Below are 27,748 nucleotides of genomic sequence, written 5' to 3'. Positions count from 1 at the left end.
CATCTGACCTAAACTATTTTTCATCTTTCTTTCTGTTTCTTTTTCTTTTTTTCTCTTTTTCTTCTCTTTTTTTTTCCTTTTATTTTTCCCTTTTTATTTGTTTGCCACAACTTCTATTTTTGAGGGCATGGATCTTTGACAATACAATTCTTTTTTTTTTCACTTGAACTTTCTAAAAGCTGCCCCAGTTCGTACTCTTGGGGCATGGAATTTTCTTTTCTTTTTCTTTTTTTATTTTTATTTTTTTTGACTCCTGACTCTAAACTTGATTCCAAAAGAGGGTGGTCAAAGAAAATAACACATGTTCAGAAGGGGTAACAAAGGGTATAAAGTGTTTGGGTAGAAGAAAAAGGGTCTCCCAACCTCGAGAACGTCAAACATGGTATCTTTTCGCAATCACAACATTGACGAACATGTATGTCTTCTTGGTGTGTCGTGGTCACAAGACACTTTCTATCCATTAATGACAAACTTTCCAACAAACTTCAATTGATTAAACATCCTCAAGCCCGATCTTCACCATGATTTGAAGGTGAATTTTACTCGACCTCAATTCCAAAGTATCTCAACTCTTTATTCATCCTCAAAAGTATCTTTTTTTCAATTATCCAATTCCATATTAAATCAGTTTCTAAGATCTGGCCAAAATTTTCGCATGCATGTCATGTCATTGGAACTAGCAAGAAAAGAACTAGGAACAAAATGACACAAAAGGACAAACTATGTTTTATTGAGTAAAGGATGAAAGGATTTGACAACAAGACAAACAACCCAAGATCCGAATTACAACCCTAAAATAACCCGAATAATAAAAATAGCAACAGAACAGACAGACAAGACTCATACAAACATAATGGAGGGATAGAAGGGTTTGACTCAATAAAACAAATAAATCTGGATTACAACCCTGAAATAACCCAGATAATAGAAACAACATCAAAACGAGCTACCAAGATTCCTTCCTAGTGAAGAGGGAATGACTTTTCAATTGCTAGGCTTGACATTTAGCCACAAATTTGCTCATCAGAATTAGCAGAGCCTTCTCCAATTTCTACATCATTAACTTCAGTTAGCAAGCTCCCGAGAGGATTCTCAAACTCCATGTCACCAGGCATCATCCCCACAAAGTGTGCATCATGATGTGCAGGTAAAGGATTCTACGCGATATTCTGGGTGTCACTGTCTTGGATCACAATCAGATTTTCCTGGATCATCCTTTCTATTTCTCTTTTCAAATCCCGACAACTTTCAACATTGTGCCCCTGGGCATTGGAATGGTATTCAAACCATTTAGAAGGGTCAAAGCTTCTCGCACGTGGGTCCACATGATTTGGAAGAATAGGTGCAATCATTCCACAATGTTTTAACTTCTCAAATAAACTTGCATAGGACTCTCCTATTGGTGTAAAATCATCTTTCAACCTTTGTTCCCCTTTATACCTCTGGCTTGGATATGGGTTATAGGGCACCTGAAATCTTTTTGGAGGCTGTTGGAGATTTCGTGATGCTCGTGCTCGCCTTCTGGGGTGTTTTGGTGGTTGGACAACATACTGAGGTGGAGCGACAGAGTATTGAGGGTTCTGAGGTGGATAATACTACTCAGGGGAGTCATGGAAAACTCGAGGAGGCTGCTCATACCTTCGAGATGTTCTCCTGGGACCTCTTCTCGACCTTGATGTCATCATGATTTCTTCAACCTTCTCATTTGTGTCGCTAAAATTATCAGATTCAACCCGGACAGCCTGAGTTGCGGCTTTAAAAATTGCTTGACTTATAATTTTGCCTGTCTTAAGACCATTCTCTACCATTTCTCCCATTTTGATTGCTTCCGAGAAGGATTTGCCAACTGCGGACATCATGTTTTGAAAGTAATCTGGCTCTTGCACTTGAAGGAAGACAATGATTAGCTCGTGGTCATCCATGGGTGGCTTAACTCAAGCTGCTTGCTCTCTCCATTTAATGGCATATTCCCTGAAACTTTCACTTGGTTTCTTCTTCAGGTTTGAAAGGGAAATGCGGTCTGGGGCAATGTCGATGTTGTATTGGAACTGATTGACAAAGGCTTGTGCCATGTCATTCCAGACATACCAGCGAGATGTGTCTTGATCCAAAAACCATTCGGATGCTACTCCCATAAGGCTTTCCCCAAAATAGGCCATCAACAATTCTTCGTTTCTTCCCGCACCTCTCAGTTGATCGCAATACCTTTTCAGGTGGGCTATGCGGTCTCCATGTCCATCATACTTTTCAAATTTGGGAGTCTTGAAACCAGGAGGCAAGTGGATATCGGGTAACATATATAGATCTTTGAAGGCAACACTATTTTGACCTGCCAACCCTTGCATGTTTTTCAACCGTTGTTCTAAGCTTTTCACTCTTTAGGTCATTTCTTCATATACCATCTTTCGGGCAGTCTTCTCAATGTTTGCAGGAAGATCAAACGAGTACGAGTGGTACTCAGGAGAGTGGTACTGCTCTTGTTGTGGAGCAAATTGTGACTCATGACGAGGTTGTCCTTGACCACTGGCCCATGCTTGACACATTTCGGTCATTTGCTGTTTCAGTATTTTATTTTTCTCAAACACAGTAGACTCTTGTTGAACCCTCTGACCCTGAGTCTCTTGAGCACTTGTAACAGCTTCGATGTCAGTTATTATTTTCCTTGGAGCTTGTGTTTCCAGCTTACCACAAACCGACTACCTCAACTTTCTGCACAATTCAAAACAAAACATGTTAGAATGGACTCAGTCGGTCCTTATTATTATCAATATTTTTCATTATGTTTTTCATTTTTTCTTTTTTTTTTTATTTATTTTTTTTCATTTTTCTTTTCAATGGTTGATCAAACCTGATGTGGGTTGCCTACGTATCATGTGGGAACATGAATCAGATCTTGCGTAGTTCGAGAAGATTAAGAATAAAGTAAATAAACTAACTCTTTTTTGGATTTTGGACAGAAAGACTTATAAAGAAGAAAGGGAATATTGTTGGGATTTTGATTCTTCTTCAAAATTTTTGCAAAGAAAGACTTCTAAAGAAAAGAGATATTTTTTTGAATATTGACCTCTTTTTTGGAATTTCGAAGAAAAACTTCTAAAGAAAAAGAAAATATTTTTGAATTTTTGGACTTTTATTTTAAAATTGTGAAAGAAAGACTTCTAAAGAAAATATTTTTGAATCGTGAATTTTCTTTTCAATTTTTGAAAGAAGAATGAAAATATTTTTGGATTTTGAGAAGAAATTAAAAGAAAATATTTTTGGATTTTTTAAAAAAAAAAAAGAAAATTGGGGTCTTAAAGAAAGACTTTTTTAAAGAAGGAAGTAAAGGAGAATATTTTTGGATTTTTTGAAAATGGTGGGCCGGAACCGATGAGGTTTGCCTACGTATCTCACATCCGGTGAGAATCAAACCCGCATAGTTCGCCCGTTTTGACGCAACAGAAAAATATGACTTATTTTGAAATGGCTTTTCTTTTTTTTTTTCAAAATTTCAACAGAATTTTAGGGTAATTCAAATACCTACCTCTCACTCTCTTTTATTTTTTCTTCTTTCTCCTTTTTTTTATTTTCTTTTTTCTCTTTTTTTTTCATTTTCTTTCCCTATTCTAGAAGCCAGTCAACATGCAGGCCAAAACAGACAGATACGCAAGTGGCACGTAAGATGCATCAGGATGGTCTTTTAATTTGGGTACACTTGTCCTAGACGGACCCAACCCATGTGTTGAGTCCCCTAAGTCAAATGCACATGATGCAAACAAACGCTCCTACTAGGGATCCGGCATGAAGCTCTATTTTTCTAGGTTTAAATCCTGGGGTTTTGGTCTAGACTTGGGGTACCAGAGCGGACAACTGGGGCCGAAGAGGGAACGACGTACCGGGAGCACTAAAGTCTACCCGTCCTTGTCGCTTGCCCAGCCTCGTTCTATTTGGTATAATTTCTACAGAAAAAGTGGGTCACGCGAACGTGTGCACCATTTCCAAAAGACTCAGAGGGGTAGCGTAAGAAGACAGTTATATACAATTCAAACAATATCAAAGCGGTAAATGACAATTAGCACATTAGGCCCAAACATGTAATAAAATCAGATAATAAATAAAGCCAAATATAACAATTCATCTAAGCTCGAATTCTGAACCCTGAACCAGAAGTTTTGGGTTCTTATCCCCAGCAGAGTCGCTAGAGCTATCACACCTCCTTTTTACCTACACCCCCCGAAAGGGGATATAGAGGAGTTTTTTTCCAACTTAAAGTGACAATCGAAACGGGATTATTTTATTTAAATTCAGAGTTGCCACTTGGGATAATTATGGTATCCCAAGTCACCGATTCAAATCCCGAGTCGAGGAAAAGGTTGATTCTGTATTACAGTCCACGAACACAGAAATCCGGGTAAGGAATTCTGTTAACCCGAGAGAAGGTGTTAGGCATTCCTGAGTTCCGTGGTTCTAGCACGGTCGCTCAACTGTTATAATTGGCCTATTACCTGATTTCAGTACATGTTTTGGCCTATGGTGCAATTTTAAATTTAAACCGCTTTTATTTAATAATTTTTAGGAAGATTTAACGTCACATAAAACGCGTTTTGAACCACGTCACATAAATGCACCCGCAGTCCGCAACACATTTTATCTAATGTTGTTGAGATTTGAATTTGGATCACATAAATGTGCACCCGAATTTGGAATTATGCATTGGGGCCATGCCACGGGAACCGTACCCATAGCCACAATAATAGAAATACTTCCCAACCAGCACATAACTTCATTTTTTTTAGAATCACAGTATCAATTTCATTAGCCTCAGCCAAGAAACCCCAAGAATAAGAATCCCAACCATGAGAACTATACATAGTTTACATAGACAACATTCCCCAATCATTAGGCACAGAATTAGGCGATATAGATACGTTGAATTTCTCTTCTTGAGCACAAGTCCTACCAAACACTTATTATGCCAAATCTTGAGCTTCATTCTTTTCCAAACAGAAAACCAACTTTCCTTGGTAAACAAGTTCATCAAATTCTCCCTGACGTGCATGAAGTTAAATATGAGCACACATGGTGTTCACTAAATTTCAAGCAGAAGACGAGGAGTACCTTCCACATCACATTAATAAGTTGATCCCCAAATTCATCACATTTTCCATAACATCTGTGAAGTTAAAAATGAGAATGCATTGTGATGTGACTCAAGACAAGAATAGGCAGAAAAATGCGGATCAAAATCGACACAAAAGGCAAACAAACTCATGAGTAAACATACACATTGATCATAAAAGGAAAATCGTAGACTAAAAAGTCATACGCATACCATTGTGTAAAAAAACAACCAGAACTTCATTTGATGTCAAAATACACAAGGACGAACATTACATGTAAATTAAGAGCAATGTTTTAGAAAACAGACCTCAAACAGAGCTTTGCCAATGAAACGCGGATGTCGAATGAACCTCGAACAGCACCTCGACATTAATCGAACCCCATCGGATTCCAAATTGAAAGTCCGAAACAGAATGGTCGTTGTTTGGCTGATGCTGCTTCCTTTCTTTCTTTTTTTGTCTGTGTTTTGGCGTCTTCAAGGGTGGTGTTGGGCGTTGGCTTTTTATGGTGTAGCTGCTGGTCTTTGGTCTTTGTTGATGGAAGAAGATGGTTAGATGAGGAGGTCGTTCTTTGGGTGTTCAACGACTAAGGAAGATCAGTCCATGGTGGGGGGAATCGTTTTTGGTAGAAGCAGAAAACAGAACAATGGGGAGGGGTTGAACAAGACGATGACGAGGGGGTGGGTATTGTTCCTTGCGCAGCTATTTTCGGCTGCTGCCTTCTTTTTTCGTTCTTTTTTTCCTTTCGTTATTCCCCTCCCTCAGTTTTTGTTTTCCGTCCACTTCTCTCCCTTTTTATTCTGTTTTTATAGAGTGTGTTGGTATGGGAGGAGAGGTCCGTGAGAATAGTGCCAAAACGTGAGCATGTGAGTGAGAGAATTATTTTCTGTTAGAATCTTTCTGTTATCCTCTTTCTATGGATAAATATATGTGCATATGTACATGGTTTTGGATAAGAAGCAAGAAAGAAAAATAAAAATCAACCCAAAAACCAAGTTTCTGCACATGGCCAACTATAATTGAGTCTCGTTCTTTTCTTCTTTTTGTTTTTTTTTATTTTTTTGTTTTTATTTGTATAAATTTCTTTTTAAAGTAATAAATAGGAAAATTAGATACTATACCTAAATCAAAAATTGTAGGACAAAACACTAATTACCCGATATTTACTCGATAGAGCCTCCTACTTGAAGTTAAACTAGATTAAAATAAATATGTATAGTTTGGGAGGCTTTTTCTATATTTTGTAACCAAAAAAATTAAATAAAACTAGTATCTAAAAGCATGACTCTTTTTTGTGTTTTTTTTTTAAATTTTCTTAAATTGAATAAAGCAAAATGAAAAAAAGTTTAAAATGGCGTTATTAGGCCTAAAACCAACATCTAAACACTAAAAGGTATAAAATTTCGGGGAGGGTCAAAAATTACATGTCTACAATAATCACGAGAAGTCCCGGCAAAGGAACAATAATATCAAACAAACATCCCGGCAAGGGAACAATAATATCTCAACAATATCCCGGCAAGGGAACGATAATATCTCAACAACATCTCGGCAAGGGAACTATAATATCAAAATAACATGGGAGGCACAATAAACCACAATAGAGTCATAACCATTTATAACACAAGACTCACGGGCATGCTTGACACCGACGTATAGATATTCGTCACCATGCCTATACATCGTACTCCACAATTAACACGTAACAAATAGAAACAACTCCTAATCCCTAGGGGTGTTCACGCTTCGGTTTGGCCGGTTTTTGATTAAAACCAAAACAAAACCAATTTAATCGGTTTTTAAAATTTTAAAACCAAACCAAATTACAAACAAACCATCGGTTTGGTTGTTGTTGGTTTGGTTAGGTTTTTCGGTTCCTATTAAGTTAATGATAAGTCGATAATAATAAAACAACACTAGACAACAATCTGAAAATAATTTGCTAAATTTATGTTTTTTTATATATTTATTTCGGAACTGAAAGTTTATTTACCTGTTTATACGAAAAAATGAACAAAAAACAAACTAAAAGTTTACTTTCTCAAGCTTTAGCTACTATAGTCTTGCAATTTGAGTTTGCTTTCTTTACTCTTGTCATAGGTTTTTTTTCTAACTCTTTTATTAGGAAAAGTATCTGTGTAGGTTAGAGAATTAGATTCTCTTAAGGAAAAGAAAATTGGCCGATTCCTATTCTTTTGGGCTTAGGCAATGTTTTAAGATATAAATAGGATAAATCAAAATTCAAAATAATAATTAAAATGCATAAAGTATTTAAAATTATTTACCAAAAGATATTATATTATATATCAATAATTATTATATTTTTAAACCAAAACCAATCCAAATCAAGAAAAATATTGGTTTACTTAATAGGTTTGGTTAGGTTTTCGGTTTGGATCGGTTTTCTGTCAAACAGTGAACAACTCTACTAATCCCTCAAGCTAAGGTTAGACCAAACACTTATCTCGAACTTCCACGGCCAACTCAAGCCTCAAACACCGCTTTTTCTTTTGAATTCGGCTCCAAATCAATTGTATCTAGACATAATCAATTTAATAACATCAATAAACACTAAACAATCCAATTCCAATGCTTAATTATAGCTTTCTAATCATTCTTCCCAGAAAGTTAAAAATCAACCCCGGGCCTACTTAGTCGGTTCGGACCAAAACCCGATCATCCATTCACCCATGAGCCCGAATATATAATTTGTTTTGAAATCCGACCACAAAATGAGGTCAAATTTTCAAATAATCAAAAAGCCCTAACTCTACCTGAATCCCTAATTTTCTACCCTTAATCTCATGTTTTAGGCCTAGAAATCTAGTGGGTATTGATAAAAATGAAAGAAAACAAGCTTAGGATTACATATCTATGAAGCTATGGTAAATTTCCTCTTCAAAAATCGCCCAAGAGGTGTGGAGAAGATGAAGTTTATGAAAAATGGTGAAATTCCCGTAATGCATTCTATTTTTGAACTTAAAAATAAAAGGGCGAATTTGGTCTATGCGTTCGCGATAGGCTCATCGCGTTCGTGATAAGCTAGGCCTGAGAGACCTTAGTGTTCGCACAAATGGGCTCGCATTCGCGGAGCACTAACTCCTCGAGCCTTCGCGTTCGCGTCCAGGTGGTCGCGTTCGCATAGGTATAATACCCCTCCCCCTGCCCAGGCTCATAAGCCTTCGCGTTCGCGAAGAGAAACCTCCCAAAGCTTCGCGTTCGCGACCTGGGTCTCGCGTTCGCGTAGAAGGAAATTTCCTTCAGCATAAATAACTCATCGCGTTCGCGAGGGTCCTCCCGCGAACGCGAAGAAGAAAATACCAGCACACCAGAAACTGAAGAACCTGCAATTTTTATGGGTTCAAAAACCTTCCGAAACTCATCCGAGCCCTCGGGGCTCCAAACCAAACATACGTATTAACTCAAAACATCATATGAACTTATCCGTACGATCAAATCGCCAAAATAACCTCTTAAACAACGACTTAAACCTCAAAATCAATAAAATTTCTCAAAACTTCTTAAAACATCAAAATTTGCATTTAAGGTCCGAATCACGTCAAATGACATCCGTTTCTTACCAAATTTTCACAAACTTATCTTATTTCACATATAAGACCTGTACCGGACTCCGAAACCAGAATACGGGCCCGATACCATCAAATTCTAAATGCATTTCATTTCCAAAACTCATAGAAATTTCCAGAAAATATTTTTCTTTAAAAATTCATTTCTCGGGCTTGGGACCTCGAAATTCGATTTCGGGCATACGCCCAAGTCCCATATTTTTTCACGGACCATCCAGGACCGTCAAATCATTGGTCCGAGTCCGTCTACCCAAAATGTTGACCGTAGTCAACTAAAATATATTTTAAGTCAAAATTTATCATTTTTCACAGATTTTTACATATAGGCTTTCCGGCTTCACGTCCGGACTACGCACGCAAATCGAGGTGATGTTAAAAGAGATTTTTAAGGCCTCGGAATGCAGAATTCAATTTTAAGCCCTTTTGGGTCATCACAACAAAACTTTCATTTAATTGCTATTTATGTTTTCAAAAGCCATGGTCTTCCAAAAATTGTGGAACGGTTGCCACAATAATTAATAAAAATTACCATTGCAATTGGAAGGATGCCAACAGATAGAAAGTTACAAAAGTGAATATAATTGTAGCGTATAAAGTGGTAAACCACTGCAACACTCTTCCACTTCTCCATCAATCTTTCACTCATTTTACTCTTCATAAAGCTTAATTAATACACAGACGATATATACACCCAACAAAGAAATGTTTATCTGAACCCAGACTTGGATTTGGAAAAGAAACCAATGTTACGGTGTAATGTTAGAGTTCAATCTTCCATACAAAAAAAGGGAGGAGAGGCCAGGAATTTAGAGCAGGTTTTGAAAAATTTGAGATTCAAGATTTTATTCATCTATTACATGTATTTGCTTTTTCCTTTAGACTTTCTTATTGAAGCATTGGTAATTTTTTAAATTTTTTTTATGCATATATGTTGTTACTGCAGTGAATTTTTTTTTTAAAACACTGCGATCTCTTCATTGAATTTATATAAAAAGGGTGATAAAATTTCACAATGGTAAGAAGATTTAGATAAATAGAGAAAAGAAGATAACTTTCATACAGAGAATTAGGAAAAAAATATAAATAGTTGTTTGATCGATTGAATGGTCTTGATGGGGGAAGAGAGAAAGAAAAAAAATTGAAAAGGAAAAGAAATACTAATAGAAAAGAAGCATATTGTACCATGAAGGAGGGAACGCCAATTTAGACAAAAACAAAAAAAAGAAAGGAAAAGAAAATAAGGGGAAAAAGAAAAAGGAAAACATAGAGAAAACACGGAAGAAGGAGAGAAAGAAAAGTAATAAAATTAGTGATAACATGCCAATTGATTTCGTAGTTAATAGACTTTTGCAAATTTTGGACTCAAGTTTAATTTCTTTCCTATAAAGTAATATGAAAACTTTATCCTAAATATCTTTCAATTCTTATGTTCATACTTAGCAGTTAAACTAAATGTGAAGTTTTTCCTTCTTTTTCTCAAATGAATTGAATAAGAGGGACCTTTCGAACAAAATCAAAACAAAGAAAAGTGATTTTCTTTATTTTTCTTGATATTTGAATTCTTTATTATAGTTTAACATTGTGCGTTTTTTGAAGATAAAAGAATAATACTTGAGCAATATAACAAATATTGTGAGCGAGCCAATAATATATTCTTTTATGGTCTCATGGGAATACGTCTAAGCCTTGGCAATATCAACTTTTACCATTTAATTTTTGAGAAGGCTTGACTACTTCTTGAGAATTATATTTGAGTTCAACTTTTATCATTTAATTTTTTTCTTTTTGGAAAGTTGAATGGGTTGGGAAGTAAGAAAAAAAGATAAAAGAAAAAGGGAAAAGGTAAAAGGCGAGAGAAAGGTATAATTTCACCTATATAGGTTATCCAAAAGGATGAACTATCTTTAGAAGATAATACAACTTCAATAATGAAAACTTAAAAATCTAATATATTTAAATATGACCACTAATATATATTTTTATTATTCGGATATTAGAACAATATTATTTAAATCCTTTATAATTGTGCGAAGCGCGAAAAAGAATCCGTAGTTTAAATACTAAAGTACTTGATGATGATAATTGAACGGACAGTGAAAATCTTCGTGTACGGTTCATGCGTTTAAATCTTTTGAGCTTCTATTTATCTAAGTTTTAAGAATTATGTCCATTTAAATGTTGAGTTTTAATTGAATTATAATACGTAGATTATAAGGACTTTATAAGTTTGGTGTTGGAAAAATTAATTACATGCAGTTCTCAAAAACTTAATTTGGTTTCTGTAAGTCTTCACCATTTTCACAAAGTTACTTCGTCAAACTCTAACAATCTTCCAAAGTTGACATTTAATATTATAATATTTAATCTTCTCTTTTATTTTACATTGTGAAGGGAGCATTGCAATAAACAATCAAGTTGTCTTCGTGTGATCTATAAGTAATGGGTTCAAGCCGTAAAATTAGCAAATATCATGGTCGGCTACCTATATCACACCTTTTGGGATGCGGCTCTTTCCCGGACCCTGTATAAATGCGGAATACTATGTGAACCGGGCTGCTTTTTTTAATTTTACATTCTCAAGCTTAACTTTTTAGATTCAGGATGATTTCTTGATGTAAGTCTTGAATTATAAATGTAGTTGTTTGACAGGCTTCATTACTGTATCAGTCTGGAAAGGGTATCGGACCTCACACATGTCATCTTTTTTTGGACCTTGTATTTTCTTTTCTTTTTTTAAGAGAAAATCTTACTTTATACCTATTAATTTCAAACTATTTACCCTTTAATGCTCATGCCCAAACTATTTATTACTTCTACCTATGTGCCCCAAACTAGTAAAAATAACACGGTATAGCTAGTTTTCGGATTGGTCATTCAAAAATAGCCAGCGTTTACAAAATCAATGAAAAATAGCCACTATTTTGCTGCATCATATTATGCTAGAGTTCCAGCATACTTATCCTGGAACTCCAATATAATATGTTGGAGTTCAAGCATACTTATGCTGGAACTCCAGTATAACATACTGGCGTATTTTCCGGATTTTGAATAGTGTTTTCGCTCTGATTTATCTTTACATGAAAAGTGGCTAAATTTCTATTACTTTTGGAACTGGGCTATTTTTGAATGACCAGTTGTAAATCAAGCTATTTTTGAATTTCTCCCTCCAAACTATTTACCCGCTTTATTATGTTCCTCTTCTTCTTCTTCCTCATTTTACCTTCCTCCAATACCTTGCTCAACTCTCCAACTGTGTCAAAACCCTATTCCGAAAACATTAGTTCAACTTCTCGCCCACTCTCAACCCCCCTCTGTCTCTATCTCTTTTTAGTATTTACTTTCAATTTATATGTTACAGTAAAGTTTTAAGGAAGAAAATAGTTTATTTTGAAGATTTATTGTTTGATTCAATGTGATGCTATAAAATATTGCTTATAGTATCTTCGAGTAAGCTTCCCAGATCTAAATATTTGTGTGTATTTGAATATCCACCATTGTTGGGCTTGAAGCTCAATTTTATTTTTGAAGATTTCTTGTTTGATTCAAAGTGGGTGCTGTTAAATATTGCTTATAGTACCTTCTGGAGGTTCATACTGAAATTTGGTAGCATTTGGAGTTGATTTGAGGTGATTGAGATTGAAATTTTCAGTTGAAAATCGAAGAAGAACACAGCTATAGTATACCGCTACGGTATACAATATGTTGTAGGAGTATATAGCTATACTGCAAATACAGTTACCTAACAGTATACCGCTACAGTATACAATATACTATAGGAGTATATAGTTATACTGCAATAGTATACTATTGTAGTATACAATATATTGTTATAATATACTGTAATAATATGCAATATACTGTAACAATATGCTGTAATAGTATACAATCTACTATAATAGTATACTTATTACCCGTAAATCCACTTGCATTTTTTCTTTTAATTTATTTAAGCTTTTACCCAGCGTGAGAGGCAATTTAAAAATGCAAAAAATAAATAAATATTATAGTATGCTATATAATGTAACGGTATACTCTTACAATTAGATCCTTTTAGAATTTTCTGAAATTTTTATTGACAACTGATATTATTTCAGTTTAATAATTGAATTAAACTTTTTTTAACTCTTTGCGTACAATTCTATACCCTATTGGTATAACTATATACTATACTGGTATCATATGTTAGTTAATATTTTTTTGGTTGTATTAGCTACATTTAATTGGTACACAATTTAATTTTTCTTTAGTAATAATATAAAAAAATAATTAAAAATAGTGAAAATAGTAAATAAAATTAGATTATGAAGAGAAAAAGAATATAAAAAAAAAGTTAAATGAAATTAGAATAGGAAAAAAGAAAAAAATAAGAAGAAAACGAGAATAAAGAAAAGGAGAAAAGAAAAAAAAGAAAAAAGAAAAAAAAAGAAGCATAGAAATAAAAAAAAGAATTGGAGAATAAAGAAAAAATTCCCCATAAAACCTATCATGAGTAGGAAATGTAATTAGTCTATGGGTAGAAAAATAAATGGGTAGACATGCATAAATAGTTTTATTTTTGTGGGTAACTGTGTCAAAACCCCATTTTTTTAATCTAATTTTCTAGCTTTTACTTAGATCTAGAGAAAAATTAAAATAAGAAAATTACAGAATAAAAGAGAAAAAACAATATGCTCCTTTAAACATTTCTTTCTTATTTTAATTTGCAATACTTTTTAGTTTTACTTTTATTTATCTTCTTAATTAACCAACAAATATTTGAGAGGATTCATCACCCAATAAAATATGGCAATATCTTTCTTTTTCTATAATTGAGAAATCACCCAAGGTCCAGTGTCGCCAGTTCAAAATTTAGTGGATAATAAATATACCTTTTTACATTATTTCTCCACTTAAATATCAAATTTTTCTTTGCAGTAGAATTCAAAACCATGACATGCGCCTAAGCCGCACATCTCTGTGTTGTATTCTTACCGTTAGACCAAAACCCTAAGGGCTAAAACATGATGATATATTCTCTGCTACGCAAAAGAATAAAGTTAAAAGATAACAGACAAACTCACTTCTTTGTATAGTCTAATTTAGTTTATTTACTTAAAAAATGAAGAAAGCTGGTTTATGTGGCATTTCAAACCACAACGAAGGTGTGTGGTAGAAATTGCACGGGGCGCCTTATTTAGTCGCCACATTTAACCTATACCTATTTTTTTTAAAACTTTTAATTTGTACCCACTTTTTAAATAACTTCAGCCCCCTTTCTCCTCCTCCTTCTCCTCCTTCGTTTTCTTCTTCAAGTTACAAAACAAACTGGTATTTATCTCCAGAAGCAACGCTGCTTTAGTTATAAGGTCAATTTTTTTTAATTGAACAGTTCGGCAGTTGTACTTCTGCTCCAAATTTACAGCAAATTAGTCTTAGGAGAAAGTTTAAGTTACCAATAGGATGAGCTGTAAAATTTTGGAGTTTTTGTATGTTTATTCGTGTTTGAGCCGAGAAGATATACACTATTTTTCTTAAAAAATCACTGCTAATTGTGGTGCTTCAGCTCTAGAGCTGAAGTTCGCCAGTTACAAAACAAAAACTTCAGCTCTAGAGCTGAAGTTCGCCAGTTACAGCTCTAGAGCTGAAGTTCGCCAGTTACAAACAAAAACTTCAGCTCTAGAGCTGAAGTTCGTCAGTTACAAAACAAAAACTTCGCCAGTTACAAAAACAAAAACTTCGCCAGTTACAAAAACAAAAACTTCAGCTCTAGAGCTGAAGTTCGCCAGTTACAAAACAAAAACTTCAGCTCTAGAGCTGAAGTTCGCCAGTTACAAAAACAAAAACTTAACTTCAGCTCTAGAGCTAAACTTAAGGCCCAGCTACTAGAATGCTGAAGTTTTGCGTGATTGCCTTTGCTACTTTAGCCCCGTATGCTGAAGTTATGCGAAAAAGCGGATACGCTTGCAATTTTTTTACAAAACAAGCACAAGTTAAAACGTGACACAAAAAGTGGGTATAGATACAAATGCCCCAGGTGTGTGAGACAAGTGCAGTGCAGACCTCAATGTAGGTTTATGCAATTCTCTCTTTCTCGAAAGATATTTTTTCATGAATTAGTTTTTTACAAAACAATCATAAGAATTTTGACATTTCCTTGTCGGAAAAAGGGCCAAATATACTTCTCTACTTTGGAATATTGTCTACACTTAACCTTAGTTATATTATTCGGTCAAATTATCCCTACCGCTATACTATCTCGCCAAATTTACCCTTCTCATCAGCAAACATTTATAAATTACCCATTGATCTCTTAAGTAATCCAAAATCTCCCAAATTTCTTTTATTTAAATTACTTGTTGTTCTTCTTACTCCACTATTTTAAAAAATTACTATTGATGTGTATGCTAAAGTTACTAGACTATACAAATTATTCATAAATATTTTAATTACCAACGCACCCACTTCTCTTGTAATAATGAGTTTGGAATTGGTTTAAAATTTTATTTATTTTTCAATCATATACACACCGTATAATTCAGTGGGTCTATTTATTACGTATTATATGTAGTTGATAATCGTATACGTACATGTATATTCAAATATATTTTGTCATTGTCGGATTAGTATAGAGTTCAATCGACTAACTTAAGAGTGCACAATGTGTAGGCATTTGATTAAAGCAAAGTTGAATTCGACAATGTAAAGTCTTCGAGGAACTTCAACTCCAATCACTAATACTTGCAAAGTCTCCATACATTTGGTGCAATGAATTCATTAAAATTGGGATGTTGTAAATACTTTTAGGATTCAGACAAGCTACCTAATTTACATTTTTCAATTTATTATATTTTGTTTATTGACAGTTGTATTGTTTAATATTTGTTTTCTCTAATTCAGAAAGCAGGTAAATGCCAATTATTTCAAAAATAGTGGACCAAGAAGAAGAATCAGTAAATTAAAATGATTTGGGAGATTCTGGGTCACTTGACAGACTGAGGGATAATTTTTCAAAGTTTGCCGACTGTAAGGGTAAATTTAGCCTGATAGTATAATGGTAGGGGTAAATTTGGCCCGATATTGTAACGGAGACTAAATTTAGACAATATCTGAAAGTAGAGGAGTATATTTGACCCTTTTCCCTTTCCCGAAAGCAGAGGTTACGAGTGTTAGGCGCACGAAGTAGTTCTGAGCGGCCAAAGTGTACACCGCTAAATTTTCAACTGTTTCAGCTATCAGGTCATCTGGTCATTAGCCAAATTGTAAACTTACAAGAAAAAGATATATGAGAAATGTAGGTAAAATGGCTACCTGAGAAACTGAACAAAGAGATGTTCTATTCTATATCTATTTTGCATGACATTATTTGCATCTATCTGAATGATCCAATCCAAAGAAAGAATCAATTGATGAGAAACATTCAAAGGAGAAATCGGTTCACCTCCCCAAGCTTCACTTCTTATGCTTCTTCCTAGAACTGAAGTAGATAGGCAAAAATCTTGTCGTCGTAGGAGAACAGCCAAAGAACTGGATAAGATTTTGGCAATCCTTTTCTGCAGTTTCATCGCCCTCTGATGAACTTATATGACTCAAGTATGTCTTACCCTCATATATGAAGCAGAGTTGCTGCCACAGCAGCACAGTTAAACCTATCAGGATAGAAACACTAGCAATAAAAAGGTACACAAGAACAAGCCCTCTCGCGGGTACGAACAATGTAGACTCCAGAAATGCAAATATGACATTTTTCAAGGTTCTCAAAAACAACTTTTGACCAACAGCTTCGTTCAAAAGGTGAATTGGCTTGTGGCTTAGCGGCGCCCAAAAATGAAAAGCTGCATAGGCAGACATGATGGACACATATATTGTGCTAATGATTGCTGAAATAAGGAAAATGATGAAGCTCCTGTGGTTAGATGCACCAACACAATTGCCAATCTGGTGCAACAAAAGAAGAACATTCATTACTCTATATAATTTGAGTTTCTTTTTTTCTATATAATTATTTTCAGTTGATTAAGCATAAAAGATCACTGCAAAAAAACATTCAAGTTTCTCATAGTTGACTAGTCTAAAAGACAGAAGTGAATACTTAGTAGCAAAAATCTTCCGATAAACAGAATGTGATGGTATGAAGAAGGAGCTCCCAGACATGGAGGCAATATTTCAACAAAATGCAGCCAATGACCGCCAAGTTTAATCTATGGAAAGTTGACATTTGCCTCTCAATTAGTTTTTCCTTTTGTGGGGTGTGGTGGTGGGAGTGGGGAAGTCGGGGGATAGATTTAAGTGAAAAGTCGATCTTCATAAAATTAAGTTAAAAGAAACGATTTGCTAGTGAGGTCTAAGATATTGCATTTTGTTTGCAAGCGTCTAATATATTATAATCAGTCTTACAAAAGTCCATCACGGCGATTAAAGATTTCTCACATCAGAATTCCTTAAAAAATGAAGAAACTACTACTTAATGATATGATGCATTTTTAGGGAAACTCTCAGAGCAATCTACCTGCAAGTTATGATTGTCATTTTCTCCTAGTTTCTAAAATTTCACAAATTTCGTACTGGAAGCAGATAAATTCAAATGTGTAACATTCTAAAAGACAAACATCTTCTTGAAAATGCAAAAGAATAATGAGAACTTACAATTGGGCAATGATGATCCATATCCAGTATACACATTCCACAAGAACGGCAATGGTGTGCCCTAGGCATCTTTGGCTTTGAACAATATTGACAAAAAGTATAATTCTCAAGCCCACCTTTTTTAACAGCAGGATAGCTACCCCAGAGTATGTCTGGTGGAGCACCAGCAGATCGAAATGCAGCAAGGCTAAATGCGGACAAGGTAGATATGGACAATGCTACAGCAATTAAAGAGTGAACACTACTGCAGAAGTAACTGATAGAAAATACTATAGGATAAATTGCCCAAACACCACCACCTGCACTACCAAAAAAAAAAAAAAGAATCAAAACAGAAAGCTAAATAAACTTATAAGTATTAGATCCAGCACCAAAATTGAGATTAAAGCTGCAATGAAGTATTAATATATTTAAATGCAACGTGGTACAAGAAGATATACACAAACAGAAACCGATCAGAGATATCGAAATCTCTAATTAGGAGAATAATTCCATATAATGTTGCAAGAAACAAGATTTAGATGCATTCAATGACCAGACTAAGAAAAAAGTAGAGGAAAAGAGCTGATTGGTACAAAGAGTAGACCGATTCTAAGGGATAGACATGATACAAAAAAAACAATACAAAGGTACATAAACGCAACAGAAGTACATAAAAAAATAGGAATATGGCTTCTTGGAACTTGAAAAGGTTAGAACGTTGAAATAGTTCTTTGTACAAATGCACATACAACTGCCAAAAAGGCAAAAACACCATCATTCTCACCAAAAAAAAATGCCAGACACCATCCTCACAATAATAATAATAATAATAGCCATACGCACCAAGCTTCAGAGCCAGGATAAGGGTTCAATAACATTCTTCTCCTTCTTCAGTTTATACATGTTCTTCCAATCCCAAACTGCCCTAATATTTGATCTGTGGTAGTTCCTTTTCTAAGTTGTTGCCAAACATCTTATGTGTTTCTTGCAAATATAAATGCATGTCAAACAAAACAGTTACACTAACTTGAATATAAAATTGCAAGTTTGACTGTCAGACAAACAATTTCACAAATCTATGTATAAATATGCATAACACTTGAGCACCCAACCTAGCCTCTACAGCTATCATTTTTAAATAAAGTGCTGCCACTTAATATGCATTTGACTTAGAATCCGACCTGTTGTCATAATACAGACAGTAAATGATTGCTTAGGCTTCAGTAAACATACTTAAACGTCAAAACGCATATATTCATTCTCAAATAAATATGTACTCCAAGGGGGCTTCAAACCTTCCAATTCCTACATCATTTAGCAATTTAGATTTTCAATAAAATATCTCACCAGGTGTAATCATCATGAATCACTAATTCATTTTAGGTAATGTTCTTTTAGATTGTGAATAAACTATATAGATCGCATAATCGTATAACATTCGTGGTGCTATCTTGTGGTCTTATGTGAAGTGGTTCAAGCTTTGTTCCAAATTTGATCATATACACATAGCCGATACATACTTGACAATGCCCAACATGGGGACACCTTGATTTCAATGTGTCTAAGGAGCTACATTCCCCAGACAAACTTTTGAATTAGCAACTCCATAAAGTCAGTAACTGATCCTAAAAAAAAGGAAAGAATTATATTTGGTCACTGTTTAATGAGAAGTCTCAACAACCTCTGGACTGCAAGAACCGCATAAGGGGCATGTCTATATAAGCCTAAAACGTTGCTAGATGAGTATGCAAAGCTGAGTGTACAAGAGGCTGCACGTGTTTGAACTATGAAAGCTTAAGAAGCTACTGAATAATCTTATTTTGATTAATAGGTAAGATTTTATTGAGAAACAAAACTAATCAGCAAAGAAGAAAGTGCCAAAAATGTAGAAATATGTTGCAAAATCCCCCCTTTTAGTTATATAAGGAACTGACAAAGCCCACAATTCTATTAATATCATAAAAGACTTCCATTTTTTTTTCCAAAACGCCAAGAAGAAAATTTTATATTTCATCCTTTGCATATCTATAGCTTTATCTTGAAAGCATGTCGTACAAAGGCCAAGAACTGAAGAATGAGATTGACGGGAGCAAAGAGGGGAAAGTTTGGCTCCAATTTTCAATGATAAGCAGACACATTGTCCCCTCCCTTCCTCCTTTTTTTGATAACCGTGGTGTCCGGGCCAGCTTTCTCGCACCTCGACTAATTCCAGGGAATTCCTGCTACCTTCCATCAACACTTAATGGCCACTTTCTCTTCCTATGGTCGAGCTGGCTCTCACTTCCTGCATTATGATTTTTGTTCTAGATCTCATTTCTCCGTCGTGTGCTCGACCTGCGTGCCTGGGGGCAACTAAAACAAAGAAGAGTTTGGTCCGGCCTGAATTCACGCACGGTCTGGCAGCCTGCCCGCTTTTTTCTGTTACACAGAGAAATAACCAATCCCAATGGATTTGTTAGTCCAAAGGACATTACCAGAACAGATTGGCTCTTTCATTGGGACCTAACAAAATGTGCCAAAGGCAACTTAAACAGAAGTAGACTCCGCAGATATTTTACCCATGTGCCTGTAAAATCCATCTGATGCAGCCAAATTTCGATGGAGCGTGGAGGCCCATGGACGGTCAAATCTTAGTCTACATTGTTGGTCCGCCGTTGTCTTGCAGATTCCGGCCTAGTAATGGTGGTTCGCTGATCAACAGACCTTTTTTGGAGAAGAACTACCTTGGACCAGGTCTACCGGTCTTTATTTGTCAGGTTCGGACTCGATTTTGTTGCTACTTGGTTTATCTGATTCTATATTCTGTTGGGAGATTGCCGGTGACTGCAACTTCGAGTTCTCTGGGTCGATTTGAGGCTTATCTTGGGAAAATTTGAAGTAATCTCATTATATTTGTTGAAACTCATTTGGTCTTGCTGATCTATTCCTACTATTGGATCGATTTTATATTTTGGAAGGCTGCGTACAATAGACCCTTGTGGTTCGGCCCTTCCCCGGACCCCGCACATAGTGGGAGCTTGGTGCATCGGGCTGCTCTTTTTTTAATTTTGTTAATGATATAGTGGGTTGCCTATGCATAGAGAGTTGTCCGATTGCTGGGTTTCAGTATTATACGTGCTTTTTCTGTACCTTAATCCCGGCATAATGTCACTCAACTACCAGGTTTCTTCTAGTTCTGCTTTGTGATTTTATCTGTGTGGAATAAGACTTGGTCGAAACTCCTTGTTTGCGCTTTCCTATTTGTGGGAAATTTTGGTGGATCCTCCAATTTATTTTGGTAGTGTGAGTAATTATTTGGAAAGGAAACAAACGATGGGTAGTGCTAAAGCAGCTCTGGTTTCAGTGGATGAATTTGCAAAGTTCTGTCAGTATCGAGAATCACTTGAGCTAATCTACTCCAGTTCCTACCCTTGTTGAGTGAAGTAAAGCTTGTCTTATCTCCTCTTCAAACAAATGGGTAGATTGACTCTGGTATCAAAAATCACATAACAGATAATCCTAATATCTTTTTTAATTTTCAACCACACAAAGCACCTTCTCCTGGTGACAGTAGCTGATGGGCCAACTGTAATGTTGTGGGATGAGTTGTTAAACCAACCTCATCTACTACTCTAGTATCTGTTGTAAGTCTAACAAAGTTGGCCTTTAATTAGATTTATGTTAGTAAACTTACTAGAGACCTTAATTGTTATATCTCGTTCTTTCCCGATCATTGTTAGTTTCAAGATCTTAAGACGAAGCAAATTACTGGTGGAGAATACGACCTTCGATTTCTTGCCTACTCCAGTATGTGTCTCCATTTGAAGCACATTTTGGACATCCTATTGCTTTTCGAAAAGGTATTCGTCAATGCAAATCCATATACTCCATTGCTAATGTTGTTTCTTATGACTACCTCTCTCCTGCATCTAGATCTTTGGTTATCTCTCTGGATTCTATTTCTATACCCAAAACAGTAAAAGAAGCCTTGGATTATCCTGAATGGCATGATGCAATGCTTGAGGAGATAAACATCACACTTGGGATCTAGTGGATTTACCTAAAGGAAAGAAAGCAATAGAATGCAAGTAGGTCTTTGCAGTTAAAGTTAATCCTGATGGCTCTATTGCAAGATTTAAGGCGGACTTATGGGGTGGATTATCCGATACCTTCTCCCAATAGCCAAGCTCGCCTTTATCCGCTTGTTTATTTCTCTGGCCGCTTCTCAACATTGGTCTTTACACCAGTTGGATATCAAAAATGCATTCCTTCATGGTGATCTCCACGAGGAGGTGTATATAGAGCAACCATCTGATTTTGTTGCTCAGGGGGAACACGGGAAAGTTTGTCATCTAAAGAAATCATTGTATAGATTGAAGCAAAGTTCTCGTGCTTGATTTGGCAAGTTTAGTGAGGTAGTTCAGGAATTCGGGCTGAAAAAGAGCAATTGTGATCTATGTTGCTCGGACTCTCAGAAAATATCAACCGGGTGCGTGTCGGATCCTTCAAAAGTAGTGCATTTTTGGAGAATCCGACACAGGTGCAGCAACATTTTGGAGAGTCCGCGCAACATAGATTGTGATCACTCGGTCTTCTATAGGCAATCAGTAGCCGGCCTTATCCTCCTTGTTATATATGTCGATGACATTTTCATTACAAGAAGTGACTGTGGCGACATCTCTTCTCTCGAGTCTTTCTTGCATACTAAGTTTCACACGAAAGACTTGGGCCATCTGAAATACTTCTTCAGAGTAGAAGTTTCCATAAGCAAGAAAGGAATTTTTCTGTCTCAGAGAAAGTATATCCTTGAGCTACCTGCAGAAACTAAAAAGTTGACAGCCTAGCCTTGTAGTACCCCAATGGTTCCTAATGTGCATCTAATGAATGATAAGGGGACCCCTTTGATAATCCAAAGAGGTACAGGAGGCTAGTTGGGAAATTAAACTATCTCATTGTGACTCGTCCAGATATTGCTTTTGCTATAAGTATCATTAGCCAATTTATGTCTGCACCTACAATCAACATCGAGCAACTCTGGAACAGATTCTATGTTACCTAAAAGGAGCGCCTGGACTTGGCATTTTAAATAGCAATTATGGGCATTTTGGCATTGAGTGTTTTGTAGTTGCAAATTGGGTAGGATCCAAAATTGATAGAAGATCCACTACCAATTACTGTGTCTTAGTCGATAGAAACTTGGTATCATAGCGGAGTAAGATACAAAATGTTGTATTTCGGTCTAGTACAGAATCCGAGTACAGAGCAATGGCACAATCCACATGTGAGGTCATGTGAATTGAAATTGGGGTGAGCCATCCTACTCCAACAAAACTTTGATGTGATAATGAAGTTGCTCTCCATATAGCCTCAAGTCCGGTTTATCATGAAAGACCAAACAATTGGGGTTGACTGTTATTTTATTCATGAGAAGATTCAGAAAAACTTGATTTCCACTAACTATGTGAAGATAGGAGAACAACTAGCTGACTTGTTCACAAAGGCATTAAATGGAGCTCGGGTTGATTACCTTTGTAACAAGCTGGACATGATAAACATCTATGCTCCAGCTTGAGGACGAGTGTTACAGAATCTCTATTTACTAGGCTATAATTATCTTTCCTTGTATTACTATAGCTGATTTCTAGGAATTAGGAGATCTAGTTACCTTAGGACATTCTTCATATGTATACGTATGTATATGGCTGAATCATTTGAGTATAATATAAGAAAATGCTTCAGTACCTTGTTGTAACATGAAACAATATGTAACTCTGCAATAATCAAGTAGGAAATGAAGAACTATATGGCTGACTAGTATTGCAGTTCATACATCACACACAGCAATATGGTCTTTAGGTCAATGAACTTTCTATGAGATGTTTAAGGCCACGTGTGTCGGTGTGAAATCATATTGTGTCACACCTCTTATCAGAATGAATCATGAATAGAGGTGACAAAATGATTAAAAGAAAACGGTTATCCTCCCATATTATCCATTAAAAAATGGATTGGATGATAAACTTTTTAAAAACGGGTCGAATATGGATAAGAACCATATTATCCACTTAGAAAATGGATAACCAAATGGATAACTAATGAGTTTAACTTTTACATTTGTAAAGCCTCAAGTTGGGGGTTCCTCAAGTTTGGCAGACTAGGAGTTCTCCCAAAAGTGATAATATTCAAAGAAGCCATGGATAATATGGATATCCATATTATTCGCCGGGTAACCCGTTTTTTATCCGTATTAAATATGGGCCGGGTCGGATAATTTATCCGTTTTTTGAATTACCCGTTTTCGACCCGCTCATATCCAACCTGACACGCCCGTTTGCCACCCCTAATCATGAATGAGATGCTCAAACCATTTCAAGCAGAAACCAACATTTCCTTTGATACAGGTCAATTCTTAGCAATAACATCTAATATATTATTAACCATGCCAGCTACTCCATATTGGAGCAACAGCTTCTACAGATGGAAATGAAAAAGTATAAATGGCTGCTGGGATGGCGATTGGGGCGGGGCGGGGCAGGGCGGGGCAGGGCAATCTCTAAATGGGGCAGGGCAGGGGAAGATTTAAATGGAGCGGCTAAAAAATTAGTGGGTTAGGCAACGCAAACTTTATTTTGGAATATGTAAAAGTTGCAGTATTAATCTATTTGACTTTTTAATTTAATGATTATCACGTCTCTCCCTACTTTCTATTGTCATTCTTGTTTGTGTTTTGTGGATTTGCATTAAATATATTAACTGTTTGTTTTGTTTACAGACGACTTGCGAAAGCAATTGCTAGGAATCTTTTGTAGAAGATTGAGATTCTCCCCCTAAAATATATTAAAATATAAGTTTTCAAGAGGTTCAACATATATAATATCACTGTTGCTCATAGCGTTAGCTTTAAGTTATTTTTTTAAGTTGAAAGAGAAATATTATATAAAGTCTTAACAACTATCTTTGCTATCCTCAATAAGGCATTAAAGCATACAACATGGAGATAAAATTTAAACATTCCCCTCTAGATAAATATCTTTTTTTTCTGACAATAATTTTTTAAAATTGACAAATAGTCACATGATTACAATTTAATCAGTTTTAACAACTTTTAATGAAATTGGTCCAAATAAAATTTGAAAAAGTTAAAGAAACTAATTTAGAATATTGTAAAAGAAAAAATAAAGAAAAATGATGAAAAAACATAAACAGGGCAAGGCTTAGCGGGGCGGGGCGAGGCAAAAATATGAGAAAATACTAAATGGGGCAGGGTAGGGCGGGTCAAAATGTTAGCAAGCCAAGGCTTGCCCTGCCCTGACTCGCCACGCCCTATTGCCATCCCTATAGTTGCAGGCATATTGGAGAAAAGAAGATATAGAAGATAGACAATGCTATGAGCACATCTAACTCAAATTTAGTTGTTTTGAAAATATTTAGATCACAAAAGCAGGGAGTATTATAAATGCTCAATCACTTACATATCACAAATAACATAAAGACAACGAGCACACCAACAAAACACCGGTCTCGCAAGCGTCTCCACTTAAAGTTTTTGTTCTCGATTTTAACTGCATTCTGGTTAGTTATTGCTCCGCACCAGAAACACTTGAAAGCAGGTGCATATGGCGGAACAAGCACACGAAGACCACAGCCCCAACATGTCGTCTCATGATCCTCAATAAGAGCTCTCACATAGTGCTCCCCCTACATAGTAGTATATGAATAAACAGCTAAGCTTTTCAGTTGTATTGGTTCATGCATGTCTAAAACTTTCAAAGTAGGAAAGAATAAAAGAAATTAGTGAGATCAAAAGAAAGATGCTAAAACTTCGGTACGAGATTCTTTGGGAATAACTTACAAAACTACCCTGCCTATTTATTTTCTCTGGGGACATGCCAAGAATTGATCTTTTTAAAGATATCTATAACCCAAATTTGAAGAGAGACAAGTTGAGAGAAAAAATTGGAGAATGAGGAGGCCATCCCTAAGGAATCTGGGTGGAATTTTGTAGATGCTTCTTCTTCTTCTTCTTCTTCCTTCAAAAATACTACCGATTTTACTGCTTACCCGGTATTGTTACAGCTTTAAAATGTCAAGAGACTCTTGATTTTTTGCATCCACGAAAACAAGCAGCTACCTTTTCCACTATCAAAAAGACTACTGAACCTGCTATTAAAAAAAAGGCCTTAATAGCACCTAGAATTGCTCTTCTTTCAGGAAGGCCAGTAATATGTTGGAGATCCGCCACTCTCATCCTATATTACTTCAAGTTCGGGTAGATCAGGCAGCAAACTTATTCACGAATTTAGCCTTGTGATTGATTAGCAGTGGAGCATGTAGCCTTAGAGCTACGGGTTCAACTGAACTTTGTACTTCTTTCATGTAACATAGATATATATATGTAAAAAAAAATAAGAAAAACCTTGATAAATATAAGATTCTGAACCCATAATTTTGAAGGTTGAACCCATCAAATTAAAATTCTAGATCCGCATCTCATAATTAACTATATTGTCAATTGAAAAAAAATATTGAAAGAATTTGATTAAATATTTATTAACAACTTTTGGAGATTAGTTAGAAATATAATTGAATAAAGATGTATATGGAAGTTTTTTTAAGAAAAAATTTAAGGCCTCTTAATAAAATTTTGCTTTAGCCCACTGAGTTTGTTAAGCCACCTTTGGTGTCTCAGCCGCCTAATTTCACCTTCCACCAGCACCTGTACCGGATAACTCTACCTACTAATACTTAAACAGATGGGAAGAATTACCAAGGTTTTGAACCTAGATATGAAGAACTCTAAATGCTCAGTGCACACCAAGTAAGGGCGGAAGAAATGGCACAAACAGTTGGCTTGACAGCTAAGAATATAATATAGCGTTCAAGAAGTAGCATAGTTTATCTGCCTTAATGCTTAAAGAGATTATTTTACCAGCAAAATGTTCCCACTACAATAGGCAAGCAAATATAGGAATTCGAAAACAAAACTAGCAGGACAAAAACAAATAAATTTGGTGAAAATTAAACGGCTCAAAAATACGAGAAAGAAAGAGACCCTTTATCTCTTTCACTAGAAATCAACTGATTAACCATTCATTAAGAATATTTTTGAGGAGAAAGAGAATCAGAAATTCCAGAAGCAAAGAGCTCAATAGGGGTCAACTAGAGAAGCAGAATTTCATATGAGGAAATGGTAAAAAGAGAACGAAAAGGGAAGCAGCTCTGACGGAGAATACCTGAGGAACGATGTCGTTGGAGGGGGAAATCGCCGCCGTCGAGGTGGTGGTAGAGGCGGCAAAATCCATATTCCGAACCACCTGTCACAACGCCTGCAGCGCTGTTCTGCTATTCGTTTTATGTTCTGGCAAAATTATATATACATATTTTTTTGTTACTGTAAAAAATACTCGTATTTTTAGCCATACTAATTGTAAATGCTTAATTAATTAAATTATAATTTAGCGATATATGTAGGATTTTACTCATTTTTTGTTTGTTTTTACCTCTAACTAGTTTTTAAGTTTTGGTTTTGGCTTTAGACGAATTGATGTGAGCTTGGTTTTTGAAAGAAAGTGTGCTTATTTGAATTTAGGCTTTGGAATATTGAATTTGAAGTACAATTTTATTTAAAAGACTGTTACTTGCTAAAGTTCTAAGAATATTTTGGTTGGTTTAATATTGGTGAAAAATAACTGGTAAACAATTTTAGATATATGCCAAAGAGTAAAAACAGTTTTAAAAGATAACCCTAACGCAATAGCATTATCCATCCTCATCGCGCAGTACCCGACAATAATAACAATATCAATCATAATCGTACAGCAAAAAATCTCATGCTAAAACCCTAAACAATCTGCTCAACATGTTCACATGTGCTATAATCAAAACAACACAATAAGTCAATTATTATAAAATACATACACTCATAATTTGTCGACAAGGTGTACAAGGACATGAATAAATAAATGTGGATAAGGGTTCAACATATAAAACATGACTATGACTAAATCAATTAGCAGTGATCCCATAAATGCCCAACTTGGCCAATTTAGGAATCGAAAATCCTAAAACATGATCTCTAGCATGAAAAGGGTAAGCTCGCGTAATAATACAATGAATTATATATGTATCAAAAAGAGTACACAATCAAAAGGCATATTAGAAACCTAGAGTCTAAGCCGGTCATTTTTCATATATAGCACTCGTATATACGCTCGTCACCTCGCATATACATCGCATCGCAACATCACAATTAGAAAAATACGGTACAAGCCTAAGAGTTATTCCCTCACACAAGTTTAGGTAAGATACTTACCTCAAACAAGCCAAATCAATACTCTAAAAAGCCCTTGCCTCTCGAATTGGCCTCGGAACGGGTCAAATCTAGTAAAAACAAATAATTCAATAACAAATACGGCTATAGAAATTGATTCTAAGTAATAAAGCTCAAAAAATCAAAAAGTCAACCCAATCCTGATCACC

General features: G+C 35.5%; 1 protein-coding gene and 1 long non-coding RNA gene across 2 annotated transcripts; both read right to left on the bottom strand.

The window, feature by feature from the left end:
• Positions 1 to 4,742: 4,742 nt before the first annotated feature.
• LOC107786708 (uncharacterized) lies at positions 4,743 to 5,986 on the bottom strand. Its single transcript, XR_001648203.2, has 2 exons — positions 5,408 to 5,986; positions 4,743 to 5,152 (listed from the first exon to the last, which is right to left on the bottom strand). It is a non-coding gene; the product is annotated as an uncharacterized LOC107786708 (long non-coding RNA).
• Positions 5,987 to 15,845: 9,859 nt separating this feature from the next.
• Positions 15,846 to 26,659, bottom strand: LOC107786709 (protein S-acyltransferase 11). Its single transcript, XM_016608226.2, has 4 exons — positions 26,503 to 26,659; positions 24,742 to 24,967; positions 17,309 to 17,607; positions 15,846 to 16,600 (listed from the first exon to the last, which is right to left on the bottom strand). The coding sequence occupies exons 1-4, from the start codon at positions 26,569 to 26,571 to the stop codon at positions 16,115 to 16,117; spliced, it is 1,080 nt and encodes a 359-aa protein (XP_016463712.2). The 5' UTR covers positions 26,572 to 26,659; the 3' UTR covers positions 15,846 to 16,114.
• Between the last annotated feature and the right edge of the window lie 1,089 nt (positions 26,660 to 27,748).

This window comes from Nicotiana tabacum, chromosome 16 (assembly GCF_000715075.1).
Source record: "Nicotiana tabacum cultivar K326 chromosome 16, ASM71507v2, whole genome shotgun sequence".
NCBI classification, from domain to species: Eukaryota; Viridiplantae; Streptophyta; class Magnoliopsida; order Solanales; family Solanaceae; genus Nicotiana; species Nicotiana tabacum.
Note: the sequence above shows the minus strand (reverse complement) of the source record. Positions and strands in the feature narration are given on the sequence as shown.

Coding starts and splice junctions, on each gene's coding strand:
- LOC107786709 (XM_016608226.2), bottom strand. CDS start 26,571: ATGGATTTTGCCGCCTCTACCACCACCTCGACGGCGGCGATTTCCCCC. Junction 17,608..24,741: donor CTTTATGTTATTTGTGATAT/GTAAGTGATTGA, acceptor TTGGTAGTGCAG/GTGGTGGTGTTTGGGCAATT. Junction 16,601..17,308: donor TGGATCATCATTGCCCAATT/GTAAGTTCTCAT, acceptor TTGTTGCACCAG/ATTGGCAATTGTGTTGGTGC.